Source organism: Pyrgilauda ruficollis, unplaced genomic scaffold, assembly GCF_017590135.1.
Source record: "Pyrgilauda ruficollis isolate IOZ18807 unplaced genomic scaffold, ASM1759013v1 scaffold21, whole genome shotgun sequence".
In the NCBI taxonomy this organism is placed as follows: domain Eukaryota; kingdom Metazoa; phylum Chordata; class Aves; order Passeriformes; family Passeridae; genus Pyrgilauda; species Pyrgilauda ruficollis.
Window position 1 is genome coordinate 2,661,002 of NW_024520318.1, and position 15,522 is coordinate 2,676,523.

The following is a 15,522-nucleotide window of genomic DNA, read 5'->3' on the forward strand; positions in this document are numbered from 1 at the left end:
AGCCAGAGCTAATGAGCCCTTCAACCCCTGCCTGCACTTCTGACCCTCTGGGCTGTGCTGCACGTGGGTCTCCTTCCCTCTGAAATGTTCCAGCCAAGCCTGGGGCTGCTCCAGGAACCCCAAACTCCACACAGAGCATGGATGAGATGGGATTTTATCATATGAGGTCTGGAGCTGTCCCACTGTTCCGTGTAAGAGTCACAGTGGGGATTTCACACCTTCTCCAGGACTCAGGTTCTGGTGTGAATATTCACATTTCATATTTACATGGCTTTTATATAGACATGAGAGAGTCAACACTGCAGCTTAGTCTTTCTTTCTGCTGAAAGAACAATTTTGCCTTTTTTTTTTTTATCCCAATGTTCCTGTAAAATGTTTTATTTTATATAGACATGAGAGAGTCAACACTGCAGCTTAGTCTTTCTTTCTGCTGAAAGAACAATTTTGCCTTTTTTTTCCCCCCAATGTTCCTGCAAAATGTTTTGTAAGATCCTTCTGCCCTTTTGTGTGGTATCAATTTCAGCTTTCAAGGGCCACATTTCAAAGCTGTTATTTCTTAACAGTCTTGGCTGCAGGAAGACATCAAATGGAACTATAGCTTTTAGTCTTGTTGAAGAGGGATATTTGGAAGTGGAAGAAGGTCCTGAACCCCACTGAGACCTTGCAGGAGGAAGTACCTTCCCTAACAGGTAAGTAAAAGAAAGAGTAGTCAGGAAGGCACATGGCACTTGTCCTTTTAGTCACCCTCTGAGGCTGTTTTATCCCCTCTTCCTCCTCATGACCCGGAAAACACAAATTTACACAATATCTTAACCAGAATTACTCCCTGGAACAAACCAGGGCTTCATCAGAAACAAAAAAAAAAAGAGGGCGTGAAAGGAGAGAATAATGTTTTTATAGCCATAAAACTATTAATACTGTGCTTTAAATTCCCACTGTCTTTGGTAAAATTTGTCAGCCCAGCTGGTTCTGAGAAAGAGTAAATACTGTGCTCATGGATATTATTGCTGGTTCCATTCCTTCCCTTCTCTGCCATTAATAAAGTTCATCCCAGGCACTCAGAAATTGTTGGATAAATGTGTTCAATGCTTTTCTTATCTCTAGAGACTAAATTTGCAATTGAGACTGTGTACTTGATACTATGCCAGGATATGATATTTGAGATTTGTTTTCAATGGAAATTGCCCTAATCATGATTTATTTTCAGGATGGATGCTCCACAGAGCCCTGCACCAACCAAAACCCTCTGGATTTGTTGTGTCCTGATGGATTTCATCACAGTGGCATTTTTCTTTATATTTTCTACTACTGTTTTATTTCTGTGAGTGGGAGGAAGTGCGTGAGTCACAAACTTTCACGATCATATAATATAGGCCAAATTGAGCAGTCCTAAAAATGAAACTATTGGGTAGCATTCAGGAGAGGGAATTTGTGTTACTGCTTCATCAGAAACTGAACCACTGCAGCTTCATGCTGGGAAATGTAAACAAGATAGAGTGCTCTCTATCTATAATAATAATAATAATAATAATAATAATAATAATAATGATAATAATAATAATAATTTCTCATAGTGTAAATTAATTATAGGTTTGACATTTACAAGTGGAAGTTACATATGACTTCCTTTGATAAGGAAATTTGAATTATATCCCATTCTTGTAAATTCTTCTGAGTCTCTCTTTTGAACTGCAGCAAGAGGGAAATCTCCAAATGCCAACACATGGACTGGGAGCCATGGAAGGGTTGCTCTTAAGAAGAAACAATATGAAAAGAGAGGAGTAACCCGTTTAAAGTCCTTCTCTTTCAAAATTGAGAGGGTTTCATGGAAATTATTATATGCAGACTACTTTATTCCTAGGGAAATCAACTGTTAAACATCTGAGCATTTCCAGTTGTACAGAAAATCCACTTGGAGGTTGCACCATGAGTAAGATCCATGAGAGGCAGATATTTAAAAGCTCATTAAAATGAAAAACTTCGTTAGAATTTTAAAAAGATCACTGTTTTTAAACAGCTGTTCCTGTAGGAAGAGGTGCACATTTGAGGTAGTGCTCTTTAGGGTTTGCATTTTATGAAATTAAGAAATTCTTTTAAGTTCCTGCAAGGAAAGGTAGAGGACACAAAAGTGTCTGGGGAAGCAGAGAATGTCAGCTTTCAATTTTATGTTCTTATAGAATTGTGTAACATCACCAACTGCAAGCACAAAATGCCCAATTTCTACCAACACAAGCTTTCAATTTTTTTGTTCTTACAGAATTGTGTAACATCACCAACTGCAAGCACAGTTGCAAGCACAAAATGCCCAATTTCTATCAACACGGCTTCAGATTCTTGGGGACAGAACCTCCCAAATCCCAACACTGAATTTCTAAGTACATTTCCCCACCACTGCCTTCCCCTGCAGCTGATTGAAAACAGAATTAAACACCACATTGAGCTCCCTTCAAAAATGTGGTGTTAGGTAACCTCTGCTGCTCCTCATTTCCTCTCCCCTCGCCTCTGCCACTTCCCTGGAATAGCCAATCTCTGGCGTTGGGGAGTAAATTAAAATGTGCACTGAAAGGTTTCCATTCCTCCCGTGGAACTTCTCAGCATCCCTTCAGATTAGTGTTCCAGAACCACCTGGAAAAATGGGGTTTGCAGACCTTTCAAACTTCCATTTCTGCCTCCTGGTGATGAAACAAGGACTAAGCTGCAGGAAAGCAGCATGGCAGAAGAGTGGCCCTTAAAAAGAGGATTGACTGTGCGTGAACATTAATTAGAATTTCTCAGTGCCTTTGGGGACTGTGTGTTTACACGCCTATAAAATCCATTCCCTCTGAAGTGCCTGGCTTTATTTGCGAACCTGCCTCAAATACAATTCATAATAAATCCATGTGTGCCCTTCCTTCATTTCTCTGTTCTCAGATTTGTTCTCCCCCGAAAGTCTTTCAGACATTTTCTGCTCTCATACTTCAATCTGTTTTTTATTCTTTCTCCTTTGTGCATTTCTTGGTCACCTGATGTCTTGCAGCAGTTACATTTCCCTCCCTTGCTTTTCCATTTTCCTTACTTCCCACCAGACACTAAATTATTTACATCCAGGTTTCTCACTCCCACTCCCAAATGTGAGGTGGCAATCACACCATGGTTTTATTTCACTCTTGAGGCATTTCTTTCTCTTCATGCCTCTCCTTCCCCCAGAATGTGTCTGTGTAGACTCTGCCAGGCCCTTGGGACAGCAGGGAACCCTGTCCAGTACAGACTCTTCAACCTATCCCACTTATGAGGAAAGGCAGAGCCACATCCAAGATTTGGATCCATAGAATCACTGAATTAGGTTGGAAAAGACCTCCAGGACCTTTAAGTCCAACTGCTGACCCAGCACTGCCAAGGCCACCACTGTCCCATGTCCCCAGGTGTCACATCCACGTGGATTTTGAATCCCTCAGGGGATGGGGACGGCACCACAGCCCTGGGCAGATTTTACCAGGGCAGGACATACATTTCCATGAGAAATTCTTCCTAATATCCAACCTAAACCTCCCTCAGCACAGCCTGAGGCTGTTCCCTCTCCTCCTGTCCCTGTTCCCTGGGAGCAGAGCCCGAGCCCCCGGCTGTCCCCTCCTGCCAGGGGTTGTGCAGAGCCAGAAATTCCCCCTGAGCCTCCTTTTCTGTGCCCCTTCCCAGCTCCCTCAGCCCCTCCTGCTGTTCCAGCCCCTTCCCCAGCTCCATTTCTTCCTCCATCCCCTCAGATGTCCCTCTCTTGCAGGGCTCAGGAGTTCTCCTTGCTCAGCCCCAAGCCATCACTGATGGGTTTGACCCCACAGCCTTTGACAACTGAATTCGACATTGCCCTGCTCCAAAAAGCACTGCCAGCGTTCTCTTCCAGGCAATCCTCTGCATTTCAGCTCTAGGTTTTAGTTTTGTTCTCACTCAAAGGCTCCTACAATATTTGGGCATTTCCTTAATAGATGTTCTCATCTCCTGTTTGAAAAGAATGGTTTGACTCATCTGTCGGAGGGAGGAAAATGCGCGTGGACAGAATTGAGTTTGCTGCACATACGGAAAGGAACTTCTTGTAATTTGCAATGTTTGTAATAAAATTAAACCAATCTCAACAATTTGTATCCCAGACTAATTTTCAAAAGACATCTGAATCAAACACTCCTGTTTTCAGTTTTGAAATTCAATGACAGCTTGTCAGCTTGAAAGCCAGAGAGAGAGATGCCTGCCAAGGTGAGTCTCTGGTTACTGATATTTTCCATGATCCACTGTTTCCTATTAGTTTGCTAAAAAGGTATTTCCATTACTGTTCTGAATATAACAATGGATGTAAACCCTGGTAAAGATGATGAGTCACTTTTAAAAACTCAAAACTGAAGGTGGAAAAATAGGAGTAAAGTTTCTTCAAAATTAAACTTTTTTTTCCCCTTGTTTTTCAAGACTATAATTTCTGCAATTTCTTTGCATAGCTTAGAAATTTCTCACATGAAAGACAATGAATGAAAGAGTAAATGTATCCTTTTGGGTCAAAAAGAAAGCTTTAATTTTCCCTAACATCGGGAAGAAAGCCTTTCCACATACATTTTTTGTAGTTTTGGGAACCTCTCTCCTACTCTGTTCATACTACAAAAAAAAAAAAAAAAAAATCCAGAAATTTATTTTTCTGGATTCTTGACCTGATCAGAAAAATCACTTGTTAAGATGAAATATTAATTTTTCTGGAAGGGTGTGAGATCTCAGGAGCAGCAGCCTCAGGGAAAGGCTCCTCTTGCTCCCCCTGAGCTCTGGCTCTGGAGTGTTTAAAGACCCTGAGAGGATCAAAGTGACTCCAACCCAAAAACTTTCCTCTATCCCTGTGAACACGAGTGAATCTCTAGCAGAAATACAGCCCACAGTAAATTTCTTCCCTTGAAACGGCTCAGAGGCACATAAAACTTCCAACTTCCTGAAGTATAAGGAAATTAAAAGTGGTTGGAGTTCTTTATTTTTATTTTTTCCCAGTATATTCAGTCCTTCCCATACTCAGAGTATATAGGTCCCCAGTTCAAGTGCTGCCTGGACTCTATATGAGGCTGTTGGTTTTGTTCTCACTGCTCTGAAACTACCCTCTATAAACAGGTTGTGATAAGTTGGTAACAAAAGCACTGAAATTTATTATGTGTCTACCAGAGGAACATCAGGGAAAGGCAATAATAACCAGACAAAATGCTTCACAGCTTTAGTGGGACAATCAAAGCCTCACAAATTCCCCTAAAACATAGGAGGAAATATTTCAAAGGCTTCACTTTATAGAAAAAGCTGCAAAGATTTGTTTCGGCAGTTGTAAAACTGGCAGGGAGACAAGTTTTGCCCGTTTCCTTTTATCAGAAACATTTTTCACAAAGCCTTAAAAAATATTATCTTTGTGTGCTCTGTTATATTCCTGCTTGAGTTTTCAGCCCATCTGATTTGTCCGGCTCTTGTCACTTTGCATCTCTCATCATTAAAAAACACAGTAACCAAATCTAATGGATAAAGGAATAGAAAAGGCACCCAAAGATTTGGGATCCCATCTAGTTTTTCTAGGGATAAATAAAATTTCCCTTTCCCAGAGCTGGCAGAGCATCCTGGGGCTGAGGATTGGTAGGACCTGTTAGTGTCACCTGCCTGCTTTCAAAAGCTTTCTGAAGAATAACAAAATTGAGGCAGAAAAAGGAACTTAAAAAGTGTTCAAAAAGAGCAATTTCTATTTTTTTCATGAGTGTGGCTTAAAATCAAGTGTGCTGGGAAAAGTTTAGGAGAAGGCCACTGAAAATGAACAATATTGTTAAAATAAATGTTATTTCCACACAAACACAGTCATCCCAGAGCTGATCCAGCACTTTTCCTGACACCACACTATGCTTTCCTGCTGAATCCAATCTGCCCATCTCTCTTTGTCTAACTGTGGTGATATCTGGTATTTCATCAAGTGAATTTGAGGCTATGAATTGATATTCAACTGCCAATACACTTAAATGCAAGAATAAGCTGAAAAGGCCCCAGGTCAAGGTGGAGGAAGGAATTCAACCTCAAAGTGTAAATCATGAACGTTGATTTTGGAATCTGTTCTTTCTTATAACCCAAATATTTTATTAGGCTTGATTTATTCAGACAGCAGGAGTAGTAAGTCTCCTTCTTCCCTTCATGGTAGTACAAGGATTTTTCAGGGTATGATTAAAATGTTGCTCTGTCAAGGCTCAAATGTATGAAAAAGAAAAGTATTCTATGGAATATCTTAATGGCTTAAAAATGAATGGCTGGGATATTTGATCAAACTTACTTGATACCCAAATTCAGCCATGAAAAAGACTTTGTGAGCAGGATCTTCACAGACTATGTCAATATATGGCAGATTCCTAAAAATGACCCTATTCCCTGGGATCCAGAAGAGAAATTGGAGTCTAAGAGCAGCACCAGCTCCAAGGCTCACAGGAGAAATGTGTGTTCCTGTCTCCTGCTGAATCCTCCACATCTCCATTCCCTGTTTATATTCAAAAATAGAAATGCCTGTAATTTTCCAGGAAAAATGGTCACTAATCACTGATGTTTATTTTTAGCCAGGATGTGAAATAGGAAGTGTCCAGAGATCTGGAAAATTGCATCCACTCCTGCTGGGGATGGTGGTGGGCTGGGAAACCCCTGGGCTGACTGACAGTGTCCTTTGGTTACTGAGAAATGCAGAAATCAAGGATTTCACACTCTTGGGATGTTTTGAAAGAGTCACTTTCTCTCTCTAACATCTTTTCTTTTGTCCTTACATGACATTAAGGATTTTTCTTTGCTTTCATCCCTCCAGTTCTCCCTCCCATCCCTCTGTAGGGGAAGAGGGCAGCAGTTCTGTGGGGTTTAGCTGCTGGCTGGGGTTAAACCATGACAGAAACAGAAAATGCTCCTAAGTGCATATTTTTAATTTTCCTATCAGTACTTTTATTCCTCACACAATAATAAAACCCAGATCACTAAGGTCAAAGTTTGGGCTTGAAGGCCCCTCATGAGAAGCAGCTCTGGCACCTCTCAGTCCCTCCCAGGCAGAAAAACACCAGGAAAAACAAGATTTCCTCCAGTTTTGTTGACTCCACTTCATCTCCTTTCCTCTGCAGTCTGCTCTCCCCTCCCTTGTGCTTTTGTACTTCAGCACATTAGAATATTAGGTCAAACACCCTCACTAAAAAATATGCTGTACAATATTTCTCATTTTTGCTTGATTTTTCTCTTCATCTTCTGGAGACATCAATGGTAATTTTCCCCACAGAGATTTGCCCTTTGATCATGCCAGAGTTTCCTACAAACATTTTGTTAAAACGGGGCTTCCCCAGCTCCTTTTAAATGTTTGCTGTGCTGGGAGAAATAAAGGATCACTTATTAACTTTGGAAATATTGAGCATTTTTATTACTTCCCCCACTGCTTGCACACTCTGAATAATGGGATACAGAGCCTTAGGTGTGTCTGCTCTGGATAATGAGCAAAAGGTCACACAGAGGGTTAATCCTGATCTGATCTTTTACTAACACAGAAATTGCTGGGTTGTATTGTTTTTCCCAATATGGTGGTTTGGATCCTCGTGGTGGGAGCAGAGGGAGGGATTATTTGCTGTTTGCTGTGGAAACCACTTGAAATTCAATCTGTGGGGTAATCTAATTATAGTGTGAATGATGATCAGAGTAGGTGACAGGACTGTCTTCCACAAACTTAAACCTGAATGTACCTTATGCTGTCTAATTTTAGGAGCTGCAGTGACAGGAACAGTGTTTTGCAGAGCAGGTTATTGAGATTTATATATAAATATATATACATAAAAGTTATATACATGAAAATTAAATATATACCTGAAAATGAAATATATACATAATCCAGTGGAAACCAATAGCTCAAAGAAATGTAAATATCGCTCTGCAAAATCAAATATAGACCTGAATTTCTCTTTTTCCACTAAGAAATAGTTGTGTTCAGTGGCAGGGTGTGCTGTCTCTGGTGGAAGACCCTGCTGCAGGCTCCTTTAGGGCAGGATGGGGAGCTGCAGGGTGGAACAAGGAACTTTCACTCAGTTTGCTCTCCACCAACACCAGCCCCAAAGGAACGGTGTCACAGCACATCTTCATGGTGCAGGAAGTGTTCCCAGGCCTGTCCCAATATCAGAATTCATCTTGGGAATCTATCAGATGCATTTTTGGCATTGATAAATCAACCTCCCAGCTCAATTCCAGACTGAACCCCACTGAAGGGTTTGCTCTGCATCACAGCCCTCCCCACCAAACTCACACAGAGGGGTGTGCTCAGGCTCTCAGCAGAGAGGGAGGCAGGAAGAGCTCGTGGATTAAATTTTGGATTGAATTGTACAATAATTAAAGCTGTATAAAAGCATTATGCAGTGATGAGTGCAGCTATTGGTACAGCTATTTTCTGAGTTTTAATATGCTCATCTCTTCTGGTAAGAGAAATATTTATTACAAGCTCCAGCATATAAAGGGGATGGGAGTTGTTAAGGTAATTCATCCTCCTAAAAAATCAAGGCAACCAATCAATCAGTCAATCAATCACACTCATTGATAAGTAAATCTGTTAAAAAAGGGATACACATAAAAATAAGCAGTGAGTTCACCATGGAGGATGAGGGGAAGGGACAAGACAGGGCTGGGGATTGGTAGCCACCAATTTTGGGGTGTTCTGGAGCTGGAGAGAGCCCAGGCAGGGGGGAACGTGGATCTGGGATGGATGGTGGAGCCTTTGACAAACAGCAGCCCAAGATAACACCACGAAGCACAAACAGCGCTTGCCTTGGATGGAGAAACAGGGAATGTCAGGTTGAATTGGGAGGCAGAGGTGACACCTGGAATTACAGCTCTGTGAGGATGACAGTGTTTAATTCTGGCAGGGAAAGTTCCAACAAGGTGTGGATGAATCACAGGTTTAAAGGCGGAGAGTTATAATTTGAGAAAAAGAACATTAGTGCAAGTCTCAAGGGTATGACCCTGCTTGTTTACCAAACAATTTACAAAAACAGGAATAAGGATTATTTTAATAGATCCTTAATAATCAACCTCTATATGGAACAAAAATAATAAAATGAATCTTACAAATTGTCAAACAAAATGTAAAACCTGGAAAATGCAGAGTTAGAATAGGCAAAATCAGTCTGGAAACACTTACTTTTATAATGTAACATTTTAAGTGGAATTAAGGTTTAAAACAACCTAACAATGTTTGTTCTGGATTTTTAATCAGTGGAAACATTTTTAATCAGTGGGAACATTTCAGTCCTACCTGTGTTTTGTGTTATGTACAAGGTTGGGTGGACTAAATGAGCACAGTGGTCCCCTCTGGTTTCTAATCTATTTAAAAAATTAATTAGATCCTGTTCCAATGTTGATTTCAGCCTTTACAAATCTATATATCCTTGACAAATCAAACAAAGGGTCCACCTTAGAAAGAATTAATTCAGGATTTTAACACTGAAGTTAAAGAAATGTTTATAGAGTGTGAGTTGACTGCTTGGTTGTGTGTTCTCCAAGGAACAGATTTTCGTATGTATAATTTTCTCAGGAGAGAGCACAAACCAAACTTCTGTAAAAAGATACCTCCCCTTCCCACCAGGCTTGGGACTAATCCTACATGATTGTTGTGGTGGGGGCTGTTTTTGTTACTGCTCTGAAACATTTTCATTTCAAATTGAGCATCTCATCGACAGTCCCCAGCCCTGCCGAGAGGAGCAAGGGCTGCCTCACTCCTCCTGACTCCAGCTGGAGAGAGGGGTTGGATTTAATCCATATCAACACCCAAATGAAATATTCCTATTTGCTCCTTGTGCAGGCTGGGCCATATTTCACTTCAAAATGAGTGGACTGGAACTGAAGAGTGATTTGTTGTGGGCCAGCACACAGGGAGGAGAGGCTTTCTGAAATCCCAATCTCTTCATCGTGTGAACACAGCACACCTCCCTGTTATATACCTGAATGTTCTCAGCAAATTACATCCTCAAGGAAATTGGGCTTTTTTCCTCCTACTTCTACTGCTGCAAGTCTTTTCTAGTGTTTGAAATATTTTGTTTCTAACCCTTGAAACCATTACCTGCCTTTGGAACAACTGCTGCCCTGGCAAAGAAATGTTTTGTATTTGCTTTTATGGGTGGATAAATATTGATCCCTTAAGCTTGTCCAATACAGGGATCAACACATCAACAGTTTGTTTTATTGAAACAGTGCTTTTGTCAGAGCTAAAATAAGAATTCTGGATAACTGAACAATTAATCTGTTTCCATCATTCCAGCCAGGCTCCAAAGCAGCACTGGAACAGCCAAGCTTCTCCCCCCGCTGAAACAACATCCAATCAACCAACCAAACTTCTAGAGTAAACTCACCCAGTTTTGGCAAAAGTTGCCCAGTGTCTCATCATAGAGCGGCTCAGGAGCTCCTCAGCCTTGGTGTAATTCACTCTCCTCTCCAGGGGCAGCCCGAACACAAACTCGATCTCGTAGCCATGCATGACCCCCATCCACTCTGGCCAGGGCAGCTTGGAGGAGCGATGCTCAAAGAAATAAAAGAAGACGTGGTGGCCCAGCTGGGCGAAGCTGGTGCTGAACTCCACCACGGGACAGATGATCTGGTAGTCCCCGATAACGTCATCGATTGCATCCCGGTAGTGCTCCGGCTTTCCCAAGTTTTCCCAGTCCGTGTAATGGAAGATGATTGACTCTATGGCAAGCTTGCTCGCTCTTGGGAAGGCCAGAGTTAAAGCTGCCTCAAACTGGGTTTTATTGATCAAGCCATCGCTATCCTTGTCGAGGCCAGGGGCTCCATATGTCAGAAATGATAACCCTTCATCCTTATTAACACCCACCAAGATCTGGGTCTCTTTGAAAAGACCATTCTCCATCAATACTTCTGGCATGTCCGTCAGAAAATCACCGTCCACACTCGGACAGAAATATATTTGTAAAAGAGAACCATAAGGAACAGCAAAAATTTCATTTTCCACTATTTCCTTTGGATCCTTTTCTTGGAGGCAGAAAATGAGCTCTGACTCGTTGCTGGTGGGACACTGGAGCTGTTTGGCCAATGCCACTGCTCTGTTCCTGGCCTCAGAAGATGTAATTGCAGCCCAGGGGGCATTGGCAGACCCACTCTCCAGGATGGCCCGGGTGAATAAAGGGTGGCTTTCAGGAGAAAGGAGGTGATAGGTGACAGAGGCCGAGCCAGCGCTCTCTCCAAACAGAGTCACGCTTTTGGGATTGCCTCCAAAGGCTGCTATGTTCTCCTGGACCCACTGAAGTGCCAACCTCTGATCAAATAAACCTGCATTTCCAGGAGCCTTCTGGTTTCCGGGCAAGGACAGAAATCCCAATGCACCAGTCCTGTAGTTCATGGAAACCACAACCACTCTTTCCACCCTGGCCAGAAACTTCCCATCGTAGACAGGCAGGGAAGTGGACCCGGACTCGAAGCCACCACCATAAATCCATACCATGACAGTGGCGTTCTTGGGCTTGGGAGAAGGAATCCACACATTCAGGTACAAACAGTCCTCACTTAGGTTGGTTTTTGGGTTCCACATCTCTGAGCCAGCAAAGCCTGGGTAAGTTGTATCTATGGGCTGGTAACAGGAGTTTGCATGTTTGGTGGCGTCCCAAACATCTGCCCATTTCTCCCGAGGTTCTGGTTTTTGGAATCTCAGCTTCCCGATGGGGGGCTGCCCATAAGGGATTCCCAGGAAGGCTGTGACTGTCCCCCCCAGCACCTGCAGGCTGGTCCCTCTGACTTTGCCCTTCTTGGTTGCAATGATATTCTCTTCAGGCACCACCTTCCCGGTGAACACAGACAGGAGAAGAAACCCCATCAGAAACCCGGCGAAGAGACTCAAACCATTTGTCCAAATCATGATGCCTGAAACACAGGATGAAAAATAACTTCAGAATAAGTGTTGCAATATATTAGTACCAAAATCATCTGTTAAATAATGGTGCAGGTCATCCCAGGGGCACTGAAAATGAGAAGGTGTTGCTATGCAAAGCACAGAAGTTTTTAACTGTAAGTTCTTGTTGGTTATTTGTGTTGCAAAAATTGTATTCAGTATTTAGTATTTGGTCAGTACTTCAGAAAAATTCTCTTCCTAAAAACTGTAGAACTGAGGAAGACAAACCAGGAGAGATGAAATCATACAAGCAGGCTCTGACTACTGCAGATGATTTACCCACCAACCAAAACCTAATTGAATAATTTCTTCTAAGAACTTGTTTTTCTAGAGCATCTTAACCAAGTTTACAACTAGCAGAGTCACATGAAGCAGTCATATTTCTGCTATTTAGAATTAATATTAAAATGATAAAACATCAAGGATTTTTGAATATATGAAGATAGTATCTAATAATTTGGGTAAGGTCTGCTCTTTCCTTCCTGAGAAATTTTCCAAGTGATAATCAGTATCACCTTAAAGCTAAGTATATAAATGTTGATTATGTACCACATTTTGGCACCCAACCTTTTCAAATAAAACCTCAGCATCATCCTTAAAACTGAAAATTCACAAAAAGCCCATTTGCATAAATCCATTTCTGTGGTTTACATATCTGAAAATGCTCAACAAAGCTCCCTTCTATTTTTTTTTTTTTTTTGCCTGTTTCACTGTCACACATCGCATGCTTTGTCCTGTCCCTTTAAACAGGCCATTCTTTGTTAATGAGGAGCACTCGTGTCCTTAAAAGGAATGAGGGTAATTTTTCTGGAATATACAGCTGTGGCCTAATTTGAGCTTCTCCTGCTTGTTTGCCTGTTCTTAGAAGGAAAATGCAGCAGAGGGGTGGAAGGGAAGATTTTGTGCTAAGGGGCTCCTGATTTTGAAACAGCATCAAAGGAGCAGGGAGGAATCTTCAGGGACAGTATTTTTAGCATTCATCTAAACAGACAGAAAATAGATAATTTTTAGAAAAGATAAACATTTATGGTTGTTGTGTTAAAATAGATGAGGTGGCAAATGGGGGCGGTAGACTTCAGAGTTGGTCTTGCACTTCACCAAGAATTCAGCTTGACTGAGAGAAACCTGCAATTGTCCCATTTTTGGTTAAATATTCGAGATGTGATTTGTCAGTTCATGGGGTCCAGCAGCTCCCAAGGAGTTTGGGCCAGCACAACTCGCCTGGGCACAGGCAGGAGGCTCAGTCACACATTCACTGGCTTTTGGCTCCCCTGTCTCCATGCCAGGCATGGAATCAGGGAATATCCTGAGTTTGAAAGGCCCCACAGGGATCATCCAGTGCAGCCCCTGTCCCTGCACAGGCACCCCAACAATCTCTCCCTGGGAATGTACTTCCGGGTCAAACCATGACAGGGGGTAGAACCTTGTCTGAGATCCACCCCAAACGTGCACAGAGACCAAAGCAAGAGCTTGTATTTACCCCAGTATGCTAAAACATTCAAGCCTAAATCACACTGTCTTTGGGCATAACTTATTGGAGAATTGGGCATAACTTACCCAGTTTGCTGAATATTTCCAGCCTGCTAAACCAACACAGACTTGGGGTTATTTTTTTAACAGAATTATTTGGTTTGCTCTGTAAATCTGTGCTTAAAAAATCATGAGTGTTGAGCATCCCAGGGCTCCTCTCAGGCCCTCTGCAAAATCAAACCCAAAATCCTGAAAAGCCACCAGAGCTGGGAGAAGGATAATGATGGATGAGGGATCCAGTTGGGTTTTGGAGCACCCAGTAACACTATGAGATGGGAGAAGCTATTTCTCTAAGTCTGTTGTTGTGACACTGTTACTTCACTGCATTTGATCATGACACAACCACAACAAGGTGGAAATAATAAGGTACTTACAATATTATCATTATGAAGAAAAAATGATGCTAAGAAAAGCAAAAGACTTTAAAGTTCCTCAAGATTAATCCACCTAAATAGTAATTAAAATTAATTCTCCTCCTGCACTTTCCTGTTAATTAAAAAGAGATGGCATAAACAATGTAGCATTGCAAAATATGGAGGCAATAGTTTTAGATCATAATAGCAGTGAGAAAAAAAAACCAAAAAAATCAGTTCTGTTCTTTTGAAATTAGCTCTGGAATTTCAAAGAACAAGTTGGATCAAGCTTCAAAAACACAGAACTTTTGTGCTACTGAATGAGAGGACTCATCTACTCCCAGGTCACTCTGCCAATATTAACAAAAGTAGCAAGTGACAGAGGATTATTATTACACCTTGAATGCCTGGCAAATATTACATTTAATAAGGATTTTAATGCTGCTTTAAACCAAACACAGCAATGTAAAGCAAACCGAGCAAAACAAACATTACTTGATTATCACAATGAGAGTAAAAGGGTCAGAAGATTGCTTTAGCTCACCAACACCAACCCAGCAGAGTTATATCATGCAGTGTATTTGCACATTGTAAAAACCTGCTGCTGTAGTAGTTTCCCCCAGCAAAAGTTAAACAGACTCTACTTTTGCATTCTTATTCAGTGAGGGAACACTATTTATTTCAAAGCCTCTTTCCTCCCCCTTGCAAATCTTTACCCAGCCAAAAAATCTATACACCGGACTACATAATCGCTATTTAAATAGGAAAGATGGTTGAATTAATAAGTGATTTCTAGCTCAGCTTAATTTACTTAGCCCAGGATCCCTTGAATAATGCCAAGGTCTGCTACACACGCTGTTCCATTTGCAGAGCAGAGGCAGCTTCCCCCGGAGAGCAACAAATGGGCAGAGCAGAGCGTTCCCAGAGATCCCAATCCCCGCGCAAATCAAGCCGAACCGCAAATTATCCTGGCAGGCAGAGACGTGCAAAGAGAGAATCACTTACCCTGCTTCTATTACAAGAAACTACAAAGTTTTTAAGAGTGGGGATCTCGGGATCCCTGGGGGAAATGCAGCGGTGCAGCTGCTGCTTTAAGCCCGTAAATTGGCCAGTGTTGACATTATAATCAACTCTTTCTGACATGGAGCTCGCGAGAGTTGGCAGCAGCCACTTGATCTGCCTCCCATCCCACATCTGCTCCCAGAGCAGCCCTGGAAATGCTCCAGGGACAACCCCAGGCTGGGCAAAACCAGGCACAGGGCTAGGCAAACACAGGGATTTGTTCCGTGCGCAGGGCATCTGTTTTATAAGAATAAACAGAAATGTAAATATAATAATTCAAGCCCCTCTTTCATCTTGCTTAGAGCACTCACACCTGTAATTTTCTTTTTTTTCTTTTGCTGTACTCAAACCTCAGATTTTCTTTGTAAATAGGTATTTATTATTGGTTTTAACAGCTGTGGCAGATAAAAGAGGAATGTGCCTGGTCTGGACATGTCATACACCAGCTGCATCACTTGGCTCCTGCTCATCCAGGCTGTGGCACAGATCTGCATTGTTCCCTTCTGATTTTAGGGTTAAAAATGGGACCCGTGTGGTGTCACATGGTGCTTGCTCTCTTTTCTTAAGCCTCAAATAGGAAATCACCCGTGGTGCTGAGCACACCTGATATCCTCCTGTTTCCTGAGGCTCCTGAGCATTGCTCCCACCAGAATTCCATGCTGC

At 41.9% G+C, this 15,522-nt stretch overlaps 1 protein-coding gene across 2 annotated transcripts in view; it reads right to left on the bottom strand.

The window, feature by feature from the left end:
* BCHE (butyrylcholinesterase) overlaps positions 1 to 14,676 on the bottom strand; it is a 28,226-nt gene extending 13,550 nt beyond the window's left edge. The window contains exons 1-2 of one of the 2 annotated variants that reach the window (XM_041468024.1): positions 14,652 to 14,676; positions 10,365 to 11,886 (exon numbers count right to left, since the gene is read on the bottom strand). In XM_041468024.1, the coding sequence (XP_041323958.1) occupies positions 10,365 to 11,886; positions 14,652 to 14,661 (1,532 nt within the window). In that variant the 5' untranslated portion in view covers positions 14,662 to 14,676. Of the gene's footprint in view, positions 1 to 10,364; positions 11,887 to 14,608; positions 14,631 to 14,651 lie in introns of those variants that run through there. The other variant, XM_041468025.1, reaches the window with a different exon arrangement.
* Positions 14,677 to 15,522: the final 846 nt, after the last annotated feature.